Raw genomic sequence first — 27717 nt, 5'->3', positions numbered from 1 at the left:
TCAACAAGACTAATGGCAGACTAAGTATTTGTAACACATTAAAAACCCACAGTTAATAGAAATGTCTGGAAAAGCATGTGACTGTTTCGCAGAAAGTTAACAAGTCTTTGGTTACCGCCAGGGAGCTGTAAACAAGGCTACTAGTAGCCTACAAACTCGATGCTTGTTGCGTAATCTCGGCATCGTTCAGTCTATTTAGTGAAGCTCATGACCCGATAGCATCGTTGAGGATGTTTTTTTCTTCCTCTGCTGTCATTTTGTGTGTGTCTTATGCCCCCTACTGGACATTTGCCTTTTAATACCAAGGAAACCTCACTCTTCTGCAAAAATCAAGTACGCTACTGCTGACACTGCAGATCATAGTGTTGGAGAGGAAAGAAATACACGTAACGGCGTTACCTAGACCCATTTAGAATAAATGCGACGGCGTTACGTAGGCCTATTTAGAATACAAACTATGAGTAACTGTATTCAGGTACACTTACAATTTATATACGTGGTAATCAGAATACAGTTACATCGATCACTCAAGGCATTACTTTTGTAATCGTCGTGTGTAGGCTATTCGCTCTCAAATTAAAATATTTCCATAAACGAGTACGCAGAGTCCTGCCACCGCCAGTCAATGCTCGGTGTTTCTGTCACTCGCCAGATCCCCGCACCCTAGACTGAAGTTCTTGCTTCGTAACATTTTATTCCTGCTTATTGATAAGTCATGGCGTGTTCAAAGCAGGCAAGTTTGGATACGTTTTTAAGGAAAAAGCCAGCAGCTGACAATGCACATTTAAACGAAGAATCAGATGAACATAACATCGCAGACATATAGCCTAATGTTTTCCTCGTTTCACAAATCAGAATGACGTCATTAACCTCTTTATTTACTGAATTATTCATTCAGAGGTCAGCCTACAGTGTGCAGTGTTTTAGTAGCCTAAATAAAAACCTCTAAAGTTTGTTTTTGTTTGTTGGGAATGTGTAAGTCCAGATTTCGTGTTCTAGAAAAGTCATGTAACTCCCCTTTCTGATGTTGGCAACTTTGATTAAGTCTATAGGGTTCTATTTGGGGGTTGGCTCGATGGCTCTCTATAAACACACAGTCGGGGATACTTCCACTATGGTTTTATTCTACTTTATGTACTTTTCTCTTTCTTTACATTTTTTTTTTTAATTTTTTACTTTTATTGTTTCTCACCCTTAAGTTCTCTATTTTTCCTTTAGATGTTCCTTTTGCTTTTATTTATGTAAAGCACATTGGATTGCCTCTTTGTATGAAATGTGCTATATAAATAAACTTGCCTTGCCTACAAAATAAAGTATTAATCTGACTGCTGTCGCCCCACTGCACAGCATACATTTAATTCTAAACGTCATTGATGTCATTGATATAGATCATTGTAGTTACCTAATTGGCTAGACGGATCTATCCTTTGACCATAGCTGTCATGACTGATGTGGACGTACGAAAGAGCTGTAAGAGGCAACATTTTCAGTTAGTCTGTACTCCAAGCTTCCATCTTTATAGGTGTCATTAAGTTCAGTGTTATTCATAATCAAGCCAACCGTGTTAAAAAACCATGATCACATTTTCACCAATAACTGAGATAAACAAAAGGAAAAGAGTTAGCATTCGCTTTTAATGCAGACTATCCATAACAAATATTGCAACAACAATAACATAAAATAATACTGAGTTAAAAAAACTTGCCGACACATAAAGTTTGACGTTCACATTTTTTTCTAAATATGTATGCATTAATTGTCTTTATAAAAAATAAACTCTTGAAGATTTTTTTTTGTTTCTTTTCCTCCTGGGGTCAATGCGATGGACGTGGTCATTGATTTCCTCTCTCAGTGGCACATGCGAGCGGTCATCTCTTTCTGTTGAGTCGAGGGATAGGAAACCATTTAATTAAGCCATTGCTGAGCAAACACACAGCTCTGAAACACACACACCTGCTTTTCGCAGATCGCCCCTTGTGACACTGTTTACCCAGCATATAACTGACTTGTGCTTCTGTAACAGGATCTGTGAAGGACACCTGACTCTGTTGCTAACGTTTACGTGTTTGTCACAGAGACCCAAACAATGAAGCATCAAGTTCCTTCTTAGCATATACAGACTCCTGAAATCACCATTGCAGAGAACCATGCCTCAAACTAGTTCCTATATCTACTAATAATTAACCTTTTCATACTATGTCTCTATGTCTTGGTCTTGACTCTTTCTATCTCTCACATGTATACACACACAGACACACACATACTCACCTGCATACACACACACACACACACACACACACACACACACACACACACACACACACACACACACACACAGTCCTACCAGTGGTTCCAGCTCTTTGTGTTCAGTCAAGTTGAACTCGGTGACGAAGTAGTAAAAATGTTTGTAGCAGGTGTTGACATGGGCCTCGGCTCCCATTTGGCTCACACGGTCAAAGTGGTGGATGTAAACGTGCACAAAAACACGGAACAGGCGCGACAGGATCTTCTTTGCTACCTGCATGAATGTCTTGGGAAAGGGTGTACCTGATATATTCAGGAAAAAGAAGAGACAGTTAGTTGGGACATAAGCAGGGATGTAGAGACACATAGTGTTTTCGTCTCAACAGTAACACTATCATAGTCAGTCATGAACATCGTGAGAAAATGCAAAGGTGGATAAAACCATGCTGGCAAGAAGTGCTTGGGTGATTTATGACATGAGGTAGATATTCTTCCACTCATAACATCTCACTTTATTAAGACTAACACCGCAGCCATAACGTAACAACATTCTCCAGCCAATCATACTGAAAAAGAAGGCCTATCCCCCTATCCCCTCTGACAAAAAAGGATGTCCTCCCTTTTTGGTCAAATCTTGGCCCTTACACTGAAGGAGTTGCCTTACTGCCTTCTAAGAATCTGTTTCCCGTGCAGAACGGTTAAGGCATGGCTATTTATATCTCGCAGTAGATTTAGTGACCCCTTTTTAATGCCAGAGACAGCATGGCTCTGATTCCTGTTAGGGGTCATGTTGAAGGAGGTTGTTTTTCTAATTTGTCACCCAAGCAATCACCTTAGTGTGTGTCTTTTCAGTTCCAAGTGGCATTTTCAATTCACATAAAGCAGAAACATTATTACATGGCTGAATTGAAAAAAAGGCTGAAAGGATCAACAATTGCTGAATTGCCTCTTGTGTCTTTGTGCAACCCTAAATGGAGATAACAGATGTGATCCACACTGAAGGTGCTGAAAGAGAACCTCTCACCGATGTTCGTGGGGAAGATGTGCTCGTTGTTGATCTGAACCTCGATCCAGTCCATCAGCATGTTCATGTACTTAGGGGCGGACAGGGCGGTTGGCTTCCTATACTTGTTCTCGTCCTGCCAGCGGTACTCGTACTTGGGCCCACCCGACATGACCGGGCAGGACTGGTCCGTGCAAGAGTCGCTGACGGTGCCGTAGATGAGGTTGATGCGGTTGAAGAAGTCCACCACGTGCACCGCCACCCAGTCGTTCAGGTCCTCGCCCTGGGGGAGCTGCACCGCCTGCTTCAGGTCCAGCCCTGCGTTGAGAGACGCCTGCGCCTTTTTGTGCAGCTCGAACCGCTGCGTCCCGGGCTCAAATTTTCGCTTGGGCCGGAATGTCCTGTCCTTGTTGAAGACTTGTTTGAGAGCTAAGGACATTGTTGGAGTGTAAGAGTGGTGAGTTAGGTTGGTTTTGTCTTCTGGAACCTTCTTTTACTGGTCCAGCCCCAAGAGTAAGATGTGCAACAGCTGATTCAGTACCGGCGCTGTCGCTCTGACCCTTCTGTTAGGGTGCTGGAGGCTGTGTAGATACAGGGATGAGGACTGAACAGAGAGAGAGAGACAGAGAGAGAGAGAGAGAGAGATACAGAGAGAGAGATAGATTGTGTGTGTGTGTGTGTGGGAGAGATAAACAGACAGAGAAAGAGAAGTGAAAGTTATTGTTACATAGCTATTTGAAGGTTTTCAAAGTGGTGTCTACTGTGAATAAATGATTTGCCTTCTTCGGGTACACTAAAGAAGGCAGTGCAAGTGCTCCATATGTGGGTTTCGTTTACATCTAAAAACACTAAACATCAAATCAATTATAGAGCCGAAAACATGAGCATAGATAGGCAAGCTGATTACAACGCAAAATGGCAAATATTACAAATACTCGTGATGAATACATATGCACGCTGGTTCGAGGAGAACTCTGTTTTGAGTTCTCTATGAGGTACTTTATATCCTAATGGAACCATTCCTCATGGATGCAAAAAGATTCTTAACGACCAGGATTTGCAAATGACAACAAAATATCTAGTTAGAAGGCCAAACAAAGCTGAGTTCTTGAGGTGAGGAACAGAGAACCTTTTTGTCTACCGCAGAGTGCAGCAGAGAAGAGCAGGGGTTGGACAGCCCACTTGTCACTCAGGGAAGAGCAGGGATTGGACAGCCCTCTTGTCACTCTCTATCATATTTCTCAGTCAGGCCATATAGGTTAAAATAGTCTGACCAGTACCAGCTGAAAAATTAAGATCTCAGCTAAAAAAAACAGACAAATGCTTCCTAAATGTATTTTATGTGGGGCTTGGTTGGCACATGCATGGTTTTAAATGCTACAGTTACAAAGAGTAAAGAGACAAATGTAAATAACTTGAGCATTTAATTAAAATCACAACCAGAAGACATTAGCAATCAACATAATTTCTGCCCATTTTCAAACCAAATAAATGTTTTCGTAATTGCCCGTTTTATTGATGACAATTTAAAGAAAATAACATTTAATCATTTATTAGTAGCTATGATGTTTAATTCTCTCATTTAAAACACAAGTTGCCAACCAACCCCACCCACATTAGGACACACCTCTGAACTAAAATGTTAGCCAGCTAGCATCACTCACCACAGACTTTCAAATTTCATATAAATAAGGCAAAATATAGCTGATTCCCTCCTCTATCTACTGAATGAATAAAGTTCTTATATCTCTATCTAACACAGTTTTATAATGTATTTGTTAACTCATATTAAGAATTTAAGAATTATTATTCTTATTGACACTGCAAAACTGAAAAGTGGTCCTCACCACAAGGCAGTCGTTTTAATGTTGAATTTGTGTGTCAGTACCCTTTAGGGGCCTGGAAATGAACTATGTTCCAACCAACCCCACTCTCCCCCACAGGGCTGGATGCACTGTTCAAAAAGACATTCTTACTTCAGTTCCAAAAATATGAATGCTTCTGCACTTTAAACAAGTACGTTACTCGTTAAATGCATACAACCACCTGAAACAAAGAACCCATGCGCATATTACGCACAGAACCTTGCATTATAGTTACATTTTAAATTCGCACAGTAAAAACTGCATATTGCACCGTTAATGGAAGCTGCCAGAGAAAAGATGGAACCATATACTAACTCTGGAACAGTTGTTGGCCTGATGCAGAACAGAGATATCTTTGCCAGTGAGACAGCTGTTCTCTAGAACATTCCAAAATGCATTCAACGTCCATGTATAAGGCACGTGTAAAAGTCGACTACAGATTAATTAAAACTGTGAACGCATCTGGCTTTCACCTGTATAGTAATGTTATCATGTCAGTCCACAAGCACTGGCGAGGGAAGACCGAGTATGACGACAACACTTAACAGCTGTGACATTCAAGTCAAGTCATTCAGGCCTCACTTCAAAAGCTGTTAGAGACTGCCCTCTGAAGCTCGCCTGGTCAAGGAACACCTTTGTAATGTCCCTATGTTGCCGATTTAACCTGCATTTAAAATTATTCAGGTGACATTTGGATTGCTGGGGTCGGCTTAGTGATACATTAAGTTACTCTTTATGAATACAGAATATCAGACTACAATATCAGTAACGATTAGATTATAACCACTAGAGTGTCGTGGAAACACACAGCGGACGGATAAAATGGCTAAGCGAGCGAGGGAAATCTTCAACCTACAATGCCGAGTTAGTCATGCGGTAGTTCAGCGTGACAGTTAGCTACACTGTACAAAAACTTGTATTACAACCTTATTATATTGTAGCCTACTGATAATTTAAAAACAAACTACTCCGAGTCTTCGATGTATTTCACAGGCCAATTAAAATGATATACTAAGAAATAACGGATTTGTTCACGGAAACAGGGAACCTAAAACGAACTTACCCAAATAAGACCTACGTTCTTGTTCCTCTATGATGCTCCCCTTCCAAAGTCTACACGATAAGGACGTAGACCAACTTTCGAAGACGGTACGACAAATTATATGTAACTATAGCTCAACTATTCGTCGTAAATTTACCATTATAGTTTCTAATGATCTACTTTCTTTGAAAACTAAACAAGCCACTCCCCAGCTACACAAAACTTCACTTCCTTTGATGAAACGTCATGTTGATGAAAACCACAGCAGAGTTGCCGTGCAAGGCTACGTGTTCTTCAATAGTCTACACTTCCCCAGCCTGACCTACTGCGGAGAGTAGGGTACTTTTGAAATAAAGGACGACAGCACAGAAAGGTTCTTTAACAGACAAAATTATCTTTATTGCTTAAATGCATATTCATTTCTCAAATTCATGCCATACTCTATCATATTATTTTATTTTTGTCTCTTTAAAAAAGCACATGGACACATGGTCAATAAGTAGGCCTATTTAAGTGGAAAAAAATAAGTTATGAGGTGCATATACTTTGCAAAGAAGCACTTGCATCATGCATATCCTAAGCAGTCTGGATAACAGCATAGGAGGATTTTTCCCTTTATATTCAAGAAAAGAGGATTGATTGAAAAGACCACTTTGTAATTTGTTATCCCAAGCAAGAAACACAATTCATGAGTTGTAAAAAATGCAATTCAATCAAGAGTTTAATGCGGAAAACTGCTTCAGACCCATGGGTTGTAAATGATTAGCTAGCTGGTATGGGCTGCATGATATTGGTAGGGGTCGCCATGGCACATAGGTCAAAGGGCAGAGGTCGGGGTCACTATTCGACAGGTTCAGGGACCTCCGAAGGGCTCTTCTTGGAGATGGAGTAGTAGAAGGTCCTCATGCGCTCCTCCACCTTGGCGAAGCTGGGCCTGTCCTCATGCCTGACAGGCACACAGAAAGAAAATAAAACAAGGTGTTTTTTCTGTTGTTCCACAGCATAGCAGCCTTCAGGGGTTCATCTTTTAGTAAGCAGATAAGATAAAAAAAAGGTTTTGATCTAGCTAATTGTCTTTGCTGATATTAGTAATGCATTTGGGCAGACAGACTTACAGCAGTGTTATGACTTTGACATGCTCGCTGAGCAGTCATGTAATATGGCTTATGTACTATGTAGTATATGTCACAATGGGGAAAGGTTCTCATACTTGAATGTCCAGCAGTCCAACATCACAGTGTACATCGTCTCAGGGCATCCTGGAGGACTGTCCATTCGATCGCCATTCTGAATAAAACTCATCACCTCGGGTCCTTTCATTTTCTAAACATAATAAACAAATAAACATGTTTGCAGATCACTTCCTATTCCATGGATTCACTTCCATGACCAATTCATTTTATTCAAACGTAGGGCAAAATGATGGTTGGGCCACTAGTAGAGTAGAAATGTATCACCAACTTATAGGGCAAAATGCTAACACCAAGGTCGTGTTCAGTTCATGAGGAGCCTATATACAAAGTGTATGCCTGTACCGTTATTGTCTTTGGGAAAAGTAAACAGACGTGATGTCCCATACAAAAGCAGTCAATTTGATTAAATATCCAAATATTTGTGTCCTCAATTTTTTAAATATATTTAGCATCTAGGTTTTTGATTCATATTTTTTCTTAAAGGTATATATTTTATCAGTGTGTGTAATATCTTGGAATCAAATTCATAGCACCTTCCAGTGGCCTCTACCTTCCTGTACCAATTGAGCACCAGTTACAGTTTTCAGATGTGATCTTTGTATTATGGCACTGTATAGAAATGTAACTGACCTCAACCCAACACAAGAAGAGCTAACTGAGCTTAAAGCAACAGAACTGATATGAGGCAGGGCCTGAGGTAGTGGTGGTACCTTATACGGCTTCCCTCCATATGAGAAAGCTTCCCACATGGTCACGCCGAAGCTCCAGACATCACTTTTGCTGGAGAACTTGTGGAATAACACACACTCTGGAGCATACCATTTCAGCGGCCATTTTCCTGCTGAGCGTGCCTGGAACAAAATGGTGACACAACAGATCAAATGAACCATTACAGGCTGTTGTGTAAGAGCTAGAAAATGTTGGCAATTTATAACAGCTAATAGACTTATATTAGGCTTTACTTTTAAATTAAATGTACTTTTAACAAATACAAATTACTTTTAAAGGTAGCAACCTGTTACACAACCTTGTCAAAGTGGAAATATACCATTAGGTAAAATTTTATATAATTTTCAATATGTAACAACACAATGATATCCATCATAAGTACTTACACATGGGAAGAGAACATAAGGAAATAATCTGTCAGTACCTCAAATAACAATGTCTAGACCTGATATTATAGCTTACAGTAACATTCACAAGCAATGTGGGAAAGTAATTTAGGCTTAGTTTTCTTGCCAGTGATGAGAGAGACTTTGTGATTTATTGTTTGCACTTCATGGTTAACTGACAGCTTTGTGATTAACTACGGAGAATAGTCCTTGTATGGATATCCAAATAAGTATAAATTAATACTTTGTCTTGACAGGTGAATTTAAGATAAATTATGCTCTACATACAATCAACTTTTGAACTTCACAGATAGAAGTGATCATAGAAGTGTGATAAGGATCATAGTCTTTTGATTTTTCCTGGTGATAAGGTGAGGTAACCCTCTACATAACGGTGTGTGCTAACCATAGACATATATACGTACATACACATGTATGTATACACATGTGTGTATACACATGTACATGTATATATGTCTATGGTGCTAACAGCTCATCGGTCAGGTGTGGCCCTTCACCAAACCCACAAAAACATTTTGAGCTGCTTCTAAAAATAAATAAATAAATAAAACTCTTCCCGCAGCCATCTTCAGGTCTGACTACAATCATTACCGGTATTTTATTAACTTTATCAGCGTATTTGAATATTAATAAAAATAGATTAGATACACATGTAAATACAATGTAATGTAATCCAATGTAATGGAAACAGTCACCAAAAATGTTACTTGGTTTAGTGAAAGTCGAACCTTGTAATAGTTGTCGTCGGCTCCTAAGGCTTTTGACAGGCCGAAGTCACTGATTTTGGCGTAGTGCTGGTTGACCAGCAGCACGTTGCGGGCGGCCAGGTCTCTGTGCACAAAGTTATTCTGCTCCAGGTAGAGCATCCCCAGAGAGACTTGGTGCATCAGCTCCACCACGTTCTCCACAGACACCTGGTCTCTGGGGGGGGGGGGGGGGGCAAGGGGGCAAAACTGAGGGGTTACTGCTGTGGGAAAGGGGCATTTCAGGGCATTAGCATAACGCTGCATGTGGATTAAAAAACGGGAGCTCATAAGACAAATACATACTACTTGCTGTGTTAATGAATGAATTGAGCTGCTTTTGTGTACTCGTACTCATACTAGTACTTGTACTCTACTACTTGAACTTGTACTCAACTTACCCTTGTAATAGCACACTGTATACCCACTAATGTTTTACAATACTTTAATGCTCTGTCCCCACATTTTTCACCACCAATTCTGTATCTATCATACCATATTATGTTTGTATGTATTATTTACATTTACCACATGTATGCTGTGTACATTTACCCCATGTATGCTGTGTACATTTAACTCCATGTATGCTGTGTACATTTACCCCATGTATGCTAGCATGCTCATCATGCTACATGTATGATTTCTTCTGCTATGTTCCTGATTGTCCCCCTCCCCCCCTTCTTTTACTATCTCTACCTCAAGCAGATGGATGAATTGAATGTAATACTTAGGAGAGAAAAATAGAAACTTCTTGTAGTATGAATGAATGAATAAAAATAATGGACTGAGTTGCCTGTGTAGATACATACTTCTTGTAGTATGAATGAATGAATAAATGTAAATATACATATATAAATGAAATAATGGACTGAGTTGCCTGTGTAGATACATACTTCTTGCTGGAAAGGAACTTGTGGAGAGGCCCACCGGAAGCCATCTCCATGACCAGCATGAGGGACTCAGCCTGGCATATGCCGATCATGCGCACGATGTACGGGTTGTCCAGCTGATGCATGATCTCCGCCTCCCGCATCATCTCGTCCTTCACGCCCTTCTCGTTCTCACTCTTCAGGACTTTGATGGCCACATCAACGTGTTTCCTGACATCACGTGGAAGGGAAGGGTTTTAATTGACTGCTAAGGTTTCAGTGAGATTTCAGTAGCCATATTATAATAACCTACAGTTTTATCAGTCACTTCCTCTGAATCTTATATGAAATATAATTTCATAAATGTAATAATATTTCCATATCTAATCAAATAAGTAATGAATGCTTAAAATGGGATTGAAATATATCACTCCCCGCCGTACATTAGTGGGTTTGTGTGTATAGCAGAGAGCAGAGTCATTTGCTAAGGGAGATCTACAGCTGAAGCCTCAATCTTACGTGACTGATTTCACTGGTCAGATACTCAAAGGTACTTTGAGTGCCTTAAACTGACCTCTATTTCAAGCACCGTGACCTTCAATTTCAGGACAATGAAATTTCCAAAATAATAATTACACTGCATTGGAATTCAACACATCCTTTGGCTTTCTATTTGAATACTCAAAGATTGTTCCTTCAGTCTTATATGTAATCAATTTAAACAGTTTAGACGGCAGTGTCAAACGTGTAGCCTACTGATCCTCACTCACTCACTTCCTCATTTTGTAGACGCCTTTCTTGACGCAGCCGAAGTTCCCCGAACCCAGTTCCACCTCATCAATCATCAGCTGCTCCCTCTTGAGGAACAGCTTCTTTTCCTTCAGCTCCTCTGGGTCATCGTAAGGGCTTGTGAACTCAGAGCTGTCCATGGGCATGGCCGGCCGATCCTTCAGAGTCTCCAACCTCATGCTGGAATCAGTGGTAACTTCAACACACACCGACGACAAAAGATCGGGATGGTTTATTGATATTTAGAGCAAGAGAGATGTAGCCATCAATTTGGTGTCGGTTTGATGTTTGGTTTCATATGCTCAATTGTATTCAATTCCAAGGATCAACAAGAGATATATCGAGATATACACTTTTTTTGTTGTCAAAAACGTTTTCATACACAAACCACATTACACATCATCTTCACAGATGTAATAGTAGAGGGTGACAAAGAATCATTTGGTAGCCATTAGCCATCCCAGAGCCAGGCGCTATCGGAGTTGTTTGGTCATAAACTCACCAGGGGCCGGTGTGTATCCATTCCCTGATCTCCTGTCTAGTCTCTAATAACAACCAAGAAAATAAATTGATTAAGCAATGCAATGAAACCAACAAAAAATGTTTACTTTTGTAAACAAAAGTACATACCCCAGGTGGCACAGCAGGAGTAGCTGAAACCAATGTTTTTTGGATAGAAAGAGAACAATAGTCGGTTTATTAAGGTCACCATGAACTTAGAATCACCTTTTTATGTTCTAGTGAATGGCGTGAAATTTAAAGACATGTGAGAGAGATGTGAGAGTGTTCAGTACCATTTGCGGCATTATTGCGATTGACACAGGGGTCCTTGAGTATAGTCACCAGGCCATCGGGCTTCATCTTCAGATACTCCACCAGCTTCAGAGGGGGGGGGAGAGAGAGAGAGATGGCAGACACCACTGTAGTCATCAATATTTATTTTCTCCTCAAGCTAACATCGTCCTGTGACAGTTTTGCACAATGCAACTGCACAAACTGGGCTTGTTTGTCTTTAAAACATGACATAATTGTGCTGAACCAACTAATTCAAACACAGTGTTCACCTTATCCAATTCAATCATATAAGATGAGCCTGATGCAATGAAGTTCACAACAGGGGATGGAAATGATCACATATTAACATTGAAATAATCAAGTTTAGATATTAGTGTTGCCATACGTTTTTAGATGTTTTTAAATGTGTTTGTTACTGTTAGTTATTCTCAAATACTAATACAATGTAGGGAATGGGCTGTGTCTTTATTTTGTGTGTCTTTGAAATGTGCCACACTTAATACTGACCACCCCAAATCTCAGTGGTTCTCAAATCGGTATTTATCTACTAATACTTGAATGGTATTGTTCCACATTTTTAGAAGCAATGACTGCAATATATTGATTTACTTGCAATCATTTTGCAACATTATTAATACAACCTGTATACGGTTAAGCTCAGTATGTGCCTGTTCATCAAACCTGCATAACACCTAAAATTTTCAAGTTACATGTTTAAGGAAATCTATTGCGTCCATTTTAGGTAACCGTAAACGATTTCATTGGAATGAGTTGGTCAAGTTGTGTCTGTCTTGTGAAATGTCCTAAATTGTCCACGTTACAATTAAGTAAATCCAACAAAATGTTTTGTTCAGTGTAGTCGAAAACCAAAAATGTCTAGACTTTATACGCAGCCTTATAATAGGAAGGACAGAAAGGATGGATATAAATGTAGGATATAGATGTACCAGTATTTCTGTTTTCTCTTTTGCTGTATTTGTTTACATTTCTCTGCTCTGACAAAAGTAAATCAGTGCATCGAAAATACCTGAAACTAAGAACCAAGATGCATAGAATACATTAAGAAATGTCATGAAATTGGGAAATTGCTTCCCCATCGTTGCCTAATGTGTGTAACTATGGTGCTTATAAACATTATCATTTAGGACAATAAATCTCCATGTCACGCCTTTAAGGTAATACTTTCCCAAAGTGAAATAATGTTGCAGAATGCAGAATCAGTGCTTTCTGGAACATACCTGCCACACCGTGTCGAACTTTGTTCCCTCTGGCATTAAGTATTTTCCCGTTTTGTCCCGCTGGATTTGGTAATGGTAGACGGTTTTACCGTACACGAGAGAAAGCGCAAAGGTGCCGGTGTCATCCTTCTGTCTCACCCTGAAGTGATCAAGAGAAGCAGAAACTTAGACAGAAACAGCACAGGATGCAATGACAGTGTTCGTCATTAGGGGGCGTCAGAGAATGCAAATGCCATCGAACATGCCCTTGTTAATGGACAGTCATTATTACGCTAATTAAGCCTAGGTGAGCTGAAAGAGAAGGAGAGAGTGTGTGTGTGTGTGTGTGTGTGTGTGTGTGTGTGTGTGTGTGTGTGTGTGTGTGTGTATGTGTGTGTGTGAGAGGTGGTGAGGTGAGAGGAGAGGTAGAGGTGGAGCTGGTGGTGTGATGTGAGCAGTCGGAGGGTCGTAGCTGTGTGTGTGTGTGTGTGTGTCGGAGGGTCGTAGCTGTGTACTCACAAGAACTTGCCGTCTGGCTGTGTGCCTGAGTAGAGGCGTCTCTCGCCCTCCTGCCGGGCGATCTTCCCATGGAACCAGTTCATGTTCTCGTGGGCGCCCGTGGCGATCAGCTTCTCCAGCTGAGGGGCCTGGCTGACGATGGCCTGCTCCATGGCCTCTCCCTAGGACACACACACACACACACACACACACACGCACACACACACACACACACACACACACACACGCACGCACACACACACACACACACACACACACACACACACACACACACACACATCCCTGTGATCAGCTGAGGGGCCTGGCTAATGATGGCCTGCTCCATGACCTCTCCCTAGGACAGACACAAGTCACAGTCACAAACACAAGTCACGGTCACACACACACACACAAGTCACGGTCACACACTCACACACAAGTCATGGTCACACACACACACACAAGTCACGGTCACACACACACACACAAGTCACGGTCACACACTCACACACAAGTCACGGTCACACACACACACAAGTCACGGTCACACACACACACACAAGTCACAGTCACACACACACACACACATCCCTGTGATCAGCTGCAGGGACGAGACAGTCAGCCCCCATGGACAGAATGAGGGCCCACAGATGAGATGAGTCAGACTTCCACACACGCCTGTATTAAACCCTCTGGGGACTGAGGCCTGGTAGACTCTTTTAGGTAGTCTGACATGCCTTGATGTTTTTGACTAAAACATTGATGCACAAGTGGCATATACGTACATACGTATATAGAAGATTAAAGGTTTCTGGGGGTGTTCTTTTTATGACTGTAGGACAAAAACTCGCAGAGCTTTAAAGGCGTATAAATGCCCCGGGATACAGTCCCCAGCTCTGATAAAGGACAAATGTCAGTTCTCTGTCAGGTTTCCATCCTCTCGCCCTAGTAACGTCCCATATGCGATAAACAGAATATGGATCCTGTGTTAAACCCGCCCTGTAAATGGATATCATTTTTACCTCCAACATCAGTGATGATATATTCTCATTATGAACATTTGTAGTAAGTGTAAGTCTACGCACTTTTGGACTAGAACCTAGAAACGACTAATAAATGCCAATGGGCAAACAATCCAACTCAGAATTTAGGCTTTACATTTTTTAAATGTTATGTACCTTTTTGACATTTAACATCTTACTAAAATCCCTTGAAATCATAAATACCAAGCCTGAGTCATACTTCCCAGATTCATGGAAACTGTAACTGTTTTTCACAATAGAGATGAAGTAGATCTTCTGGGGAAAAACCCCGTCTCACCTCCAGGTTCCAGGTCTTTCTGACATACTCTCGCAGTATGTTCTCCCTGAGGGTGTCGAAGACGCCGGGGCGGATGGGGGTGTCGGCGGTGCGCAGGCAGGGCTTCCTGAGGGTACACACCAGCCCGTCCTCGTCCTTGCTGTAGTACTCGCACAGCTCGGCCGGGCCGCAGTGGGGCTTGCCCCCGGACACGCAGTAGGTGCCGTTCAGCAGCTTCTCCACGGGGTAGTGGTTGAACTGCAGGTTCCAGACCAGCGATAGCACGTAGCCACCCAGGCTGCGGAGGCACTGCCGCAGCAGGAAGAGGCCGTCGGACATGCCGGCCAGCTTCAGCTGCTCCTCGGCCTCCGCGCGGCTGATGCTGCCGTAGTAGAACGGCAGCTCCATCGCAGGGTCAGTCATCGTGAAGACGCACGCTCACAGAGGGGACAGCACACCCTGTAGGCAACAAGAGTAATTAATACATAATACAGTAATTATAGCGATGCTAATATTGTTATTACTACTACTACTACTACTACTACTACTACTACTACTACAACAACAATTGCAAATAGTACTAAATGGTACTTAATAGTAGTAATAGTAATAATTGTTAGGGTAATCTCATTGTTAGGTCACAAAAGTATCTTTTTTGTTTTCATGTGCATCCCACCTTCAGCAAGAGTAGGGATCTTGACGCAATACAATGAGCCTTATCATGCAGACATGGGATTTCCAAGCAAAGCCTCAATTATTTCAGTAACCATATTGCAATGGAAAATTAATCACTGTGTGTGTGTGTGTGTGTGTGTGTGTGTGTGTGTGTGTGTGTGTGTGTGTGTGTGTGTGTGTGTGTGTGTGTATAGATGTGTGTCTGTGTGTGGGAGTGTTGCAGATGCTGACTGATGCTGAAAAAGCAGCCTAGCCACAACAGGAAGCCGGAGACACATCACCCTCCCCACCTCCCCACCCTCCCCACCTCCCCAAACACTCCTCTCATGCAGGTGCTCGTGTGTTTAGACTATTTTCTGTTTTGTAGTTTGTTGTTTTTTTTCACTCTGTCTCTCTCTCTGAATTCACAAATGACGCCCAATCACATTTAAAATGGACAATCAAACACTACTTAAGAAAGACCATAGTGAAAATACAGGCCTCAAAGCAGAAACCCAATGCAAAAAAAGTGAATACACCTGTGATAACTGACACACAAGTTAGAAAACCTGTGATCATTGAAACAAAAGATCGGTGACCAACTCAAAATCAGTGGAAACCCAGTTGCAGCAGTAATCAGGAGGTACAGAATGAGCCATAGAACCACTGATCAGAGCTGATGAGGCCATTCTCCTAAAATGGCGCCACAGACAGCGTGCTTCAGGCGCTGAGGGGGAATATTCCAGCATGATAACGACCCAAACTACACTGGAAAAGGTGAAAACTATAACCTGGCCAAGAATGTCACCTTTGGGGTATTTTAAAGAGAAAGGGAGAGCAACACAACCCCAAAGGGCAGCGGAATGGAAATTGTCTCTGAAGAAAGCTGTGCTACACTAATATCTTCCATGCCAAGGAGTATTGGGTCTGTGTGTGTGTGTGTGTGTGTGTGTGTGTGTGTGTGTGTGTGTGTGTGTGCTTGTGCAACGCTAGTTTCTTCTATGCCAAGGAGGATTGGGTCTCTGTGTGTGTGTGTGTGTGTGTGTGTGTGTGTGTGTGTGTGTGTGTGTGTGTTTGTGCAACACTAGTTTCTTCCATGCCAAGGAGGATTGGGTCTGTCCTCAAAAAATAAGGTGAACATATGAAGCATTGCAAATATGAAAGATTCGACTCTCCGTGATAAAAGGGCCTGTTTTTCAACATAGTAAATCTAAACTTTTTAAATTCACAAAAGAGCAAATACCCTACTGTTCAACTGCTAGGTGATACAATTCTGAACTAGTTGCCATTTGAGTGGGGTTAAAGTGAGGGGGCACACAGGGATGCATTCACCTCTGTTGTATTCTGTCAGTCTGTTACACATTTAAAAGACGTAAAAGAGTGGGTTTTAGCTGTGATTTTAAAAACATTTTACAGAGGTATTGTTGTATACATAATAAATCACTCTGCTCCATTTTTGTCATCATGTCATCTTACAAGATGGAAACTATATGAAATCTTGAAATAAGTTCTGACAGTCACAGGAAAGAGTCTACCGCCACCTCTCATTTTCCGGCGTTAATATGTCCGTGACAGAGGCACATTGTGGAGAAAGTTCTTACTGCTCACTAAGTGTGTGTGTGTGTGTGTCTGTGTGAGTGTGAGTGTGTGTGTGTGTGTGTGTGCGTGTGCGTGTGCGGGTGCGAGTGTGCGGGTGCGAGTGTGTGTCTGTGTGAGAGTGAGTGTGTGTGTGTGAGTGTGTATGTGTGTGTGTGTGTGTGTGTGTGTGTGTGTGTGTGTGTGTGTGTGTGTGTGTGTGTGTGTTGTATGCTCCTGGGCTACATGATTAATGAAGTCACAAAGGATAGACATCCTGCAAGAAGGTTGCAGTCATGAGAAACACTAGGACTCATAACGCTAAGATCTCATCTCCTAACCAACCACAGGCTCAGACATCCAAAGAGGAGCGCCTTAAATGTTGACGAAAAGAAACATTAGCACAAATATATCTGTCATAAACACCATTCCACTGCCTGTGACATACACTCGGTGAGTGAACGTCGCAGTCCCTGTTCTCAAGAAGCCATCACGCTTGATGTCATTCTTAAAAATGTCCAGTTTTCAGAAAAGATCAAGTAAAGTTGAAGTATTTGACACTTGACAGTACATACAAAACACCATAAAAACCTTTTACAAATTCTTGTATGTTTTCAAGCCTGTTGTGTCTAAAACAGGATATACACTACAATCTGATGAAAATCCTGGAAATGAAACGACTAAAACAATACCTTTAGAGAGCAATTCGTCAGCAGTGTCTCTGAGTCGTCCTTTAATGCCACTCAGTGTTTCAGCAGTGACCCTGAGTCGTCCTTTAATGCCTCAGTGTTTCAGCAGTGACTCTGAGTCGTCCTTTAATGCCTCAGTGTTTCAGCAGTGACTCTGAGTCGTCCTTTAATGCCACTCAGTGTTTCCCCTTATGGTTACGTTTCCATGCAGACTTGCTCTTAAGCATGTTCCAGTATGTGGGAAGTGGAGAGGTCACTGATACGGGTTTTGTCTATTTTCTGAACACATACTTAAACCTCATTTTCCCTGCCTTGTGCCATTGTATCTTAACAACATAACAACAGCATAAACAACAAACACAACAACACTGTCAACAACCAAAGCATCATGTTTGGCTGCTTGTGGCTGCCTATGGCCTTTGTGAGCTGTAAGAGTTGCATTGATGTTACCTCTAAGTCAGAGAGACAGAGGACCTCACCTCACAGAGTCAAGCCAAGGCAGGGGCAATGAAACACTCATGCTCCTTCAGTGGACTGAGACCACAGCAAGACTCATGTTCCCTCAGTGGCCTGAGACCACAGCAAGACTTCTTTGATTTAAACCACAGCTTACTCCCTGAACACACCTTTGCACACCTCTGCCCACACCCACAGCGGACACACACACACACACATACTCACCACAGGCCTTAAGCCACCACACCAAGGAAGCCAGGGACAAAGACACACTTAGAGTCAAGGAGTAAAACAAACATAACTTGGTTCATAGTCTGTCTTCATGTAACAAACATAGCTTGGTTCATAGTCTGTCTTCATGTAACAAACATAGCTTGGTTCATAGTCTGTCTTCATGTAACAAACATAGCTTGGTTCATAGTCTGTCTTCATGTAACAAACATAGCTTGGTTCATAGTCTGTCTTCATGTAACAAACATAGCTTGGTTCATAGTCTGTCTTCATGTAACAAACATAGCTTGGTTCATAGTCTGTCTTCATGTAACAAACATAGTTTGGTTCATAGTCTGTCTTCATGGCCTTCAAGTTTAGTTCACTTCAAGTTCAAGAAACTCATCTTGCTCAGATATCCACGTGTAGCTGTCCTGTACTTCATATTGGTGCGCCCTAAAATAGTTCGCCTTACAATTCCCAACGCTGAACAACAAAAAGCAAGAAGAGATCCGGCTACAGTATAATGCTTGGTAATCTTTTATTATTTTCCTATTAATGCCAAGTATATGAACCTTTGTTATGTTCGTTATATATAATGTTTAATATATGATGAACGCCATATGCCTCTATGCCTTTTGCATGTTTGTGGAACATTTCGCCTTCCTTCCTCTCTTTCTTCCACGTGGCAGTGGCATGGTTTCATGTGTGTGTGTGTGTGTGTGTGTGTGTGTGTGTGTGTGTGTGTGTGTGTGTATGCGCGTGCTGTGGCCTCCCTAAATGATGCGAGAGACACTGACTGACTGATATAAGCATTGAGACGGAGGTTTGAGAGGGTCAGGCAGTGTGTCATCAGAAGCTCTCTGTTTATTTGTCCACCTGGATTCTTGTCATTGCAGAACGCAGTGGCTGGTACAAATGAATTAAAAAAGGGCCTGATTAAGGGTAGGTATATACTCTTAAAGGTCACAGACTCCACAGACATGATTCGAACTATGCTGTTTATTTATATGTGCAGGGTTGGGGGAGCCTAATTTGAAAGCATAGCATTGCAAGCTACCAATGACTTCACACTGGAAGAAGTTGAACAACAGCAGAGCTACCCCAGAGAGGTTAACTGGTTTGGTTAACAATAGCTACTAAGACAAAGTAGTTAAAAGTACTTTGGAAGAAACAAAGATCAAATCGACAAAGCACATGTTGTATAAAGTTATAACAAATACAAATAAAATAATAAAAAGTCCAATGCAAGCAAAAAATGCCACTAAGTTCAGTATATTGCAAAGAGTGCCTACTTGTTCACAGGTGATAAATAAACCAAAAAATAAAGTACTCTTCTATTCATGCGAAAGTGCAAGGAATGTCAGCTTTGGTTTTGTAAATGATGTCCATAAGTTACACAGCTGCCTTTCTGACACTAGAGACCAGGTAGGGGGTGTTGCACCAGGCAGGGATACTCAGCTAGCCAGGAAACCTCTAAAAAACCATGCAACAATTTCTCAGAACATTTGTTAATAAATACCAATAATAAATACTCATGTTTGAATTGACAACTGTATTAAAGTTTAGTTTTACAATTTTCAGATTAAAAACATTAAAAATATATAGCCAAATATTTTTCCCAGGTGAGCTGACGATCCAGCTTCCTTGAATACCTTTGAGAACTAAACATGTCCTGAACAAAACAATTCCATTTGGGCTTTAACAAGTACAAAACTGCAAGTAATGTTATCTGACTACAATTAAACAATTAAAACAAAAATAACGTGCACCTTTTTAGACCGTTTGACTGACTTGAGCATGGTTTAAAACAAATTGTTTAATTACATGTAGTTCACTGCTCCCCGATACTGTATATTTATATTCGTAAAGTAAATAAACAAATGGCTTGAAAATATAACACTTATAGTCGTCTGACCAATTCTGTTAGTTGCATGAGGCCTTTCAGAGTGTGTATCCGCATCAAAGGTTTTTTTTTTTACATGTTTAATATCCAATACAGACCGGAAGTGTTCATTATAAATAACTACTAATTTACTTTATATTATATTAAGTAGAAGTGTGGCCTATAAAAAGAAAGTATTACAAGAAATGACATTGCTTACAATCAGTTCAGCAACATAATTACCAACCAATTCTCAACGTGTGCAGATAATATACACACATCACAATTGGTTTCTTGTTTTAATGAAAGTATGCCATACAGACACTTCATAACCTGTTGTTTCGAAAGATCTGGTGTACAGTATTTACCTGCCTAGTTCTACAAATAATAATGACTCTTTATAATATTGAGGATGTGTGAGTAATACAGTGAGCATGGTTGTCACCGAGCTAAGTTAGCTCTTCTATATATTCACCAAAAACTGCATCATGTAAAATGATTGAAATGATCAAATCCAACAAGACGAAATTATATTACTAACAATAAAAGCAAGACAGACAGGAACAGTGAATACTAATCCTGACCATGGTGTCCCACTGCTGTCTGTCATTGACACCCATTAAAACAAATAGAGAAAAATAACACAAATACTCTTTGAAATGTATGTAAATGTAGTCATCTTAATGTATAAAGAGCAAAACATTTGTTCCTCTTCAGGTTAAATTGTAGTTCTAGTTTCTTGAATTTTATGTAGCCGGAAGGACAAGAGTACTTTTGTGAACAAAGTTTTAAAGGGATTAAAGCATCTCACTTGGAAAGACCCCCTGAAAACTCTATTTTTGATCACACTAATAATTACTGTATGGATAAGACATATCATACACGTTAATAACTTGTCATAAAAACTGTATCAATATCCTGTCAGAACAACAATGATGTGGTTGCCTCAAAAATATGTTTAAGAACTAAAAGAAAATATGCATGTCAATAGAACCAACATTTATGGATATGCCACATTCTTTCTGCCTCTCTGTGGCAACACCTGCCATCAGGCCATTTATTGGAAATTTAGCTGCATTTTCGGTCTCAAAGTTGAACGTCATTTCTCTGCTCGAGCCCTTCTGTGTTTGAACTCGTGAAGAAAACCCAATTGAGAAACGCTTTCTGGTCTAAAAGCCACTGAGACTGCTGCATGTGCGAGAACATTCCTGAGTACGAGACAAGCGTGAGGGAAAGCTGACGGCCTTACAGGCACTCACCTCGGAGTGGGGCCTCGGAAAGGGGCCTCGGAGCGGGGCCTCGGAGGCTAGGGAGGAAACTCTTGACCCTTGCAGGCCACCAAGAGAGAGAGAGAGAGAGAGAGAGAGAGAGAGAGAGAGGTGGGGGGAGAGAGGGAGAGGGATCTCTGGGTTATATTGTCTGCTGTTGAGTTGTGTCTCCCTCGTTCCAGACCTCTACCATCTGCTGTGGATGAGCGTCACACAGCTCTGTGCGTGCGTGTGTGTGTGTTTGTGTGTGCGTGTGTGTGTGTGTGCGCCTGCAGGTGAGATGCAAGGGCTGTTGAAGGAGGTTCTGGCCTCACACACAGCTTCTCAGAAAGATCAACCTACTTCCTCACTTTCACCCCTGCCTACCAAACTGCCACAGGGCTTTGGTCTACTCTGGTGTACGCTTGCTAACCGTCATGTTTTCCATTTTCTACTTTCAGGAGCAGAATTGGCTGCAAGTACCAGAACATAAAACAATACTGTGTGAAGAATTGGACAAATCACTTCTGTTGAACAAGAATGGTATAAACATAGATACAGATATGTATTTAGTTGACACATAGTTGCAGATATGTATTCAGTTGCTACTAAATGTAGGCACCCATTTTCAGTCTCTCCTCCTAAACTTCAAGATATTCACCTTATTTGTTAAGCATTGTTAGGCCTCTCTGCACCCCCACTGGCTTAGCAAATAAACCCCTATTCTTGTATACTCTGTGGTCTGTCTCCAATTTGTAGCACATGAAGGAATTTGGTGAAAAAAGTGAGTCTTCGTGCATGGAATAGTGTCTTAATGCATGGAATAGAGTCTTAGAGCATGGAATAGAGTCTTCGTGCATGGAATAGAGTCTTCGTGCATTGAACAGAATGGCCTGTCCATGAAGGTAGGATCACAGGACCAGGTTCGCTGCTGCCGGGTGGGTGTGGCCAAAAGCAGATGACGTTGGGTTCATGGTCTCTTCCGTTGGTGTCCCCAGCTGAACGTCACTGGGTAGCATAACCTGCACCTATTAAAGGTGGAATACGTAGTTTAACGTCACTGGGTAGCCCTACCTGCACCTATTAAAGGTGGAATACATAGTTTAACGTTACTGGGTAGCATTACCTGCACCTATTGAAGGTGGAATACATAGTTTAACGTCACTCACTGGGTAGCGTTACCTGCACCTATTAAAGGTGGAATACATAGTTTTGTTGTCAAAAAACAAAAAGCTTTATAGAATAACCATACAACATAGATACCATTCTGAAAAGACAGAGAAACAACACTGTAGCATATATTTCTTACCATGCATCTTGTTTCTTTCCTTCACTTGCAAAGAACTGGATCCATTCCTGTGTAATCACCAACGCAATATACAGCGACTTTAACCAGAGGAGCCAGAGAGTGGAGGAGGTGCTCATGAGTATTGGGGAAACTGTTTTTACTCTGCCTTCATCCTGGGAGGGGAGGTGGATGTGGTGGAGGGCTACAGATACCTGGGTGTTCACCTGGACTACAGACTGGGCTGGACATGAAACACTGAGGCTGTCTACAGGAAGGGACAGAGACTCCCCTTGTACGTCGCTTTGGACAAAAGCGTCTGCTAAATGACTAAATGTAAATGTAAATGTAAGAGACTGGACTGGAAATGTAACACTGATAAATGTAACACTGAGACTGTCTTCAGGAAAGGACAGAGACTGGACTGGACATGTAACACTCAGAAATGTAACACTGAGAAATGTAACACTGAGAAATGTAACGCTGAGACTGTCTTCAGGAAAGGACAGAAACTCGTAGGTCCATGAGGGGGTGCAGCAAGACTAATCAGTTAAGGCAAGTGCAATTTTCTTTGCAGCTATCTGTTGAGTTGGCAGCAACAGAGCCCGTGACACTAAGAACCTGAACAAGCTAATGAAGATGGCTGGCTCTGTGCTGGGGAGGGCTCTGTGCTGGAGACTGCTCTGTGCTGGGGACTGCTCTGTGCTGGGGAGGGCTCTGTGCTGGGGACTGCTCTGTGCTGGGGAGGGCTCTGTGCTGGGGAGGGCTCTGTGTTGGGGGGGGGGGGGGCTCTGTGCTGGGGGGGGCTCTGTGCTGGGGACTGCTCTGTGCTGGGGAGGGAGGGTCTGTGCTGGGGAGGGCTCTGTGCTGGGGACTGCTCTGTGCTGGGGACTGCTCTGTGCTGGGGACTGCTCTGTGCTGGGGAGGGCTCTGTGCTGGGACTGCTCTGTGCTGGGGACTGCTCTGTGCTGGGACTGCTCTGTGCTGGGGACTGCTCTGTGCTGGGGACTGCTCTGTGCTGAGGACTGCTCTGTGCTGGGGACTGCTCTGTGCTGGGGACTGCTCTGTGCTGGGGGGGAGGGCTCTGTGCTGGGGAGGGAGGGTCTGTGCTGGGGACTGCTCTGTGCTGGGGAGGGGGGGGGCTCTGTGCTGGGGACTGCTCTGTGCTGGGACTGCTCTGTGCTGGGGACTGCTCTGTGCTGGGGACTGCTCTGTGCTGGGGACTGCTCTGTGCTGGGGACTGCTCTGTGCTGGGGAGGGCTCTGGAGCCCCTAGGGTTGGTTGTTGAGGAAAGGATGTCACATAAACTGCCTAACATAACACACAACACACTTCCCATCCCCTGCACAACCTGCTGGTCAGACAGCAGAGTTTCCTTCAACTCCGCTGTAATAAGGACCACTACAAGAAGTCTTTCCTGTCCACCGCGACAGCAATATGTAATGATCATTTTCCGGGCCGGGAGAGAGGCGTATCCTCTGAGTGGCCGTGAGTGCACGATGCACAATCTACATTTAATCTGCACAGGTAGAGCTATATCTCAAACGAAATTTTTCACTGATATAAATTTGTTAATATTGTTTTTTTTTTACCCTCCCCGGTGTCTGTTTTTGTGTACATGGTGTGTGTTTTGGGATTATATGTGTCATGTGTTATTTGCAATTTATGTAAATTATATCTATCTATCTTTATGTCTGTCTGTCTGTTTGTCTGTATGTCTTCAGAATTAAATAACGTTGAGTATAAATTAAGTTGGGTAACGTTAAGTATAAAAACATTTTGGTGATTTTACATCAAACCTGTATTTTCTTTGAGATCTGACTTTTAAGATTCGATCTAAATACCTTCTTATCAGAAAGAGTAGCCTACAAAAAGAGTATTGAAGCCCAAGTTGCACGAACCGTCCAGAGGTCAGGAGTTGCCCTATTTTGGCTTAGGGATGTAGCTCCCTCTTGCGGTGTAGTCCTGCAATTGCGTTCCGGACTTCCTGCCAGTTGCTGTGTGCGGTGCTTCCAAACCCAAACTGCGCGAAGATATCAGCGCTAGCTACAGCTCTATATCAGTGACTTTGGGAGAGGAGCAAGAAAATTCCCTTCACTTCTTTGTGCCACTCTACAGATATGCGGTAGACGACCAGTTTGTTTTGAACGACTCTTGGAGAAACACTGACGTCCCTGAGAATATCTGGGTAACGTTATACCGGGACAGCCAGACGAACGGAAAGGTAACTTGCTGCTAGTAGCTTAAACCAAGCGAGATATGGGCTATACTGTTTTTGAGTTTTGATATTTTCTCGCATCATTTACAACTTTGCATATGAAATTAAAGCCTACAACTTGCATGAACCAAAGTCACTGCAAACACTAGAGTGTCGGAATGAGATTTATGTTTGAAGTTGAGGAGGCTTTTGTCAATTTTATTCACACAAGCTTCATCTAATGCGGTTTTTCCTGTGTTTTTCTAGTGTAGCATAATCGTGTTTAGACGGCATTGAATTGTGTGATTTCAGATTATACAATTTTGCGCTTTCAGTCGTGGGACATAGCTTTAGGCTGCTCTTAATCAGAATAGGCTACGTTACTGCTATGACATTAACCCGTGAAGTTGCAGGATGGGTGGCTTTGCTGTCAGGGTTGTACGTACCGTTACAAAAAAAACCTAATCGTGGTATGATTGAATGAACTTCAAAGGGGTGCTGTGACTGTGAACCCGGCGAACTCTTTTGTGAAGCTTTCCCCGGAAAATCTTAATCTGGTATGATTGTGAAGGACCTTCAAGGTAGCAACTAATGAAGTCCCTTGAGGTTTTTGGCAGACTGAACTCCAGAAGTGGTTGCCGTTAATTGTGCTGCATGGGATTTCTCGTAATTAGTAGCATTTAGTAGAGCGGCGCACTTTGGACCGGTGCAGGACCGGGCCAGGACCAGATCCGGTGCCGGGGTATATGCCCTTTGAGATGGTACCCTTACTGCCCCGTCACTTCTGGACCTACTCCATTTTGAAGCTTTTAAAAGTTATAGGTCGTGCTGTGAATTCCCTTTCATTATGTGCTCACGATAGCCCAGCAGACTTCACAGGAAAGACTTTGTGTATATATTTCTGCATGAGAGGCTGTATAGCCGTATGGGTCTGTGCCAGGATTCTGCCGACAGATTTGGAGTGTGCAGTGGACTCAATGCTCCGTAAAGGCGTATTCGCTGAGTGTGCATCTGTGCGCGCTTGACAGTTGTCTGCTTGTGTTCACTCTTTTCAAGCGAGGGGAAATTGTATGGACACAAATAAACGTGACATCTTCATTCGTTTATCAGCTCAGATATTTGTTCAGTGTCAGTCAGAGTCACAGTGTGTAAAATGGATTTATCTGTTCGTCTTATTGTCACTGAGCGTGTCTGTGTGTGTTACCTGAGCTGTGTGTTGTCTTTGGCACAGTACCATCCATGCCTCAGTTGATGCCAGACTGAACAGCTGCAATCTACTAGATGGAGCAGCCCACACAGGCCGACTCCGGGCCGACTCTGGGCCGACGTCGGGCCGGGTCGACCTCCAGTTCAGCTGCTCTCTAGACCTGTTGTTACTGCTGTCATGCTGACAAAAGAAAGACGGGAGAAGAGTTTGTTTTTTCATGTTGTTTTCCGCAGTAAAGGCTGTAGTTTTACGGAGACTGGAACAGAAGGCCTCCGTGGTTTTCACTAAGACCAGGAGATGTGAATTTGAGTGGCCGTGGTGGGCTTTGGGGAGGGGGCTGGGGGGGCCGGGGGGGTGGGCAGGCAAACTCAGCATCTTGTCTCCCTTGAGAGGCTGTATGTTCAGACCCAGTCATATGGGTTTAATTAGCGTGGTCTGTCTGTGCCTGCCTGCCTGCCTGCTCTCCCTCCCCGCCTCAGTTTAAACACAAGACCAGTGTAGTCTGTCTGCCTAAACACACATTTCCCTGCCCCTCACTATCTCCATGGGACTTGGGGCTTTTTTTTTTTTTTACGTCTCTGCACGTTATAAATATGACCAGATTTCAACACATACAGCTTTCCCATTCCCAGATGGCCCTGTGTGTTTGGGTCCTGCCTGGGTCTCCTGTTTTCCAGAGCAACCCCAGTCCAAATACCCGTTAAGACTCAGCTGAGATAACCAAATCCCAGCACACTGGAGCACTGGAGAGTTTTTCAAACGTCCGTACACTTTCAGTCTGCCCCCCCCCCCCTCGCTCCTCCTCCTCCTCCTTCTCCTCCTCCCCCCCCTCCTCCTCCTCCTCCTCCTCCTTCTCCTCCAAATGGCAGCTCTCTTTAGTCTAGAGCAAGTTTTTATGACTTTTTCTCCAACGAAACACACTTGAGAGGAACAAAAAAAAAAAAGCTCAGTCTCTGGAAAAGGAGCAGAGTGTTTTCAGGCTGAAGCACATATCAGTAGTGTGGCGCTCTCTCACCTCTTCTGTTACGGCAAGCAGGAGTGCGGCCGCCTGGCTTAACCAGACCCAAATCCACGTCATGAATATAATCACAGCGAAACCTGAGCTTGGGGCAATAGGCAAGGGGTGCTGTACCCTGTCAGGAGAACAGAGCAGAACACAGACCTGGAGCTGGAGCGTGCAGCACACTTCTCACGACTGCCAGAATGTCTTTGGCAGAATATAAACCTGTGCAATGCACAGCAAGGCTACCGAGGTATTGAGTGTCTCTGGACTGAACTGGGCCCTGAGCTGTGTGTGTGTGTGTGTGCGTGTGTGCGTGTGTGCGTGTGTGCGTGTGTGTGTGTGTGTGTGTCCATGCAGTGCAATCACCAACACAATATACAGCCACTTTACCCAGAGGAGCCAGAGAGGAGAGGAAAGCTTGGCCAGGCCGGAAATGACTGAGAAAAGCCTTTTTTTTGAGGTAGAGGTGGAGGTTGGAGGGGAGGGGAGGTGAGGGGGGAGTTGGGAGGGGAGGGGAGGGGGTGCAGGGGGGAGGCCTGTAAGGAGAGAGCCCCTCAGTCTATCAGCTCTGAAGGGGGGCAGGAACACAAAGACCCCCAGTGTTTTAGAAGTGCCC

At 42.8% G+C, this 27717-nt stretch overlaps 2 protein-coding genes across 3 annotated transcripts; both read right to left on the bottom strand.

Moving 5' to 3' along the window:
* Positions 1 to 1615: 1615 nt before the first annotated feature.
* On the bottom strand, positions 1616 to 6393 carry mob3a (MOB kinase activator 3A). Its single transcript, XM_012828255.3, has 4 exons — positions 6176 to 6393; positions 3269 to 3851; positions 2345 to 2547; positions 1616 to 1878 (listed from the first exon to the last, which is right to left on the bottom strand). Exons 2-4 carry the CDS (start codon positions 3684 to 3686, stop codon positions 1849 to 1851), a joined length of 651 nt encoding a protein of 216 aa, XP_012683709.1. The 5' UTR covers positions 3687 to 3851; positions 6176 to 6393; the 3' UTR covers positions 1616 to 1848.
* A 135-nt stretch (positions 6394 to 6528) lies between these two features.
* Positions 6529 to 21702, bottom strand: LOC105900870 (tyrosine-protein kinase ZAP-70). 2 transcript variants are annotated; one of them, XM_031574324.1, is made up of 13 exons: positions 21422 to 21702; positions 14715 to 15152; positions 13416 to 13576; positions 12918 to 13056; positions 11679 to 11763; positions 11515 to 11537; positions 11387 to 11429; positions 10870 to 11080; positions 10120 to 10326; positions 9212 to 9404; positions 8058 to 8198; positions 7365 to 7477; positions 6529 to 7100 (listed from the first exon to the last, which is right to left on the bottom strand). In XM_031574324.1, the coding sequence occupies exons 2-13, from the start codon at positions 15114 to 15116 to the stop codon at positions 6995 to 6997; spliced, it is 1824 nt and encodes a 607-aa protein (XP_031430184.1). In that variant the 5' UTR covers positions 15117 to 15152; positions 21422 to 21702; the 3' UTR covers positions 6529 to 6994. The 2 variants fall into 2 exon arrangements, with proteins under 2 accessions (XP_031430184.1, XP_031430185.1); XM_031574325.2 differs by lacking the exon at positions 21422 to 21702 and adding an exon at positions 17615 to 17996.
* Between the last annotated feature and the right edge of the window lie 6015 nt (positions 21703 to 27717).

This window comes from Clupea harengus, chromosome 10, assembly GCF_900700415.2.
Source record: "Clupea harengus chromosome 10, Ch_v2.0.2, whole genome shotgun sequence".
NCBI lineage: Eukaryota > Metazoa > Chordata > Actinopteri > Clupeiformes > Clupeidae > Clupea > Clupea harengus.
Note: the sequence above shows the minus strand (reverse complement) of the source record. Positions and strands in the feature narration are given on the sequence as shown.

Excerpts from the sequence above, each read along its gene's own strand:
- mob3a (XM_012828255.3), bottom strand. The coding sequence starts at position 3,686 with ATGTCCTTAGCTCTCAAACAAGTCTTCAACAAGGACAGGACATTCCGG. Across the intron at positions 2,548-3,268 it reads CATCTTCCCCACGAACATCG|GTACACCCTTTCCCAAGACA; the intron begins GTGAGAGGTTCT and ends TGAATATATCAG. Across the intron at positions 1,879-2,344 it reads ACAAAGAGCTGGAACCACTG|AAAGAGATGACCGCTCGCAT; the intron begins GTAGGACTGTGT and ends TCGACTCAACAG.
- LOC105900870 (XM_031574324.1), bottom strand. The coding sequence starts at position 15,116 with ATGACTGACCCTGCGATGGAGCTGCCGTTCTACTACGGCAGCATCAGC. Across the intron at positions 11,081-11,386 it reads TGGATACACACCGGCCCCTG|TTACCACTGATTCCAGCATG; the intron begins GTGAGTTTATGA and ends TGTGTGTTGAAG. Across the intron at positions 8,199-9,211 it reads CCGACGACAACTATTACAAG|GCACGCTCAGCAGGAAAATG; the intron begins GTTCGACTTTCA and ends ATTTTGTTCCAG.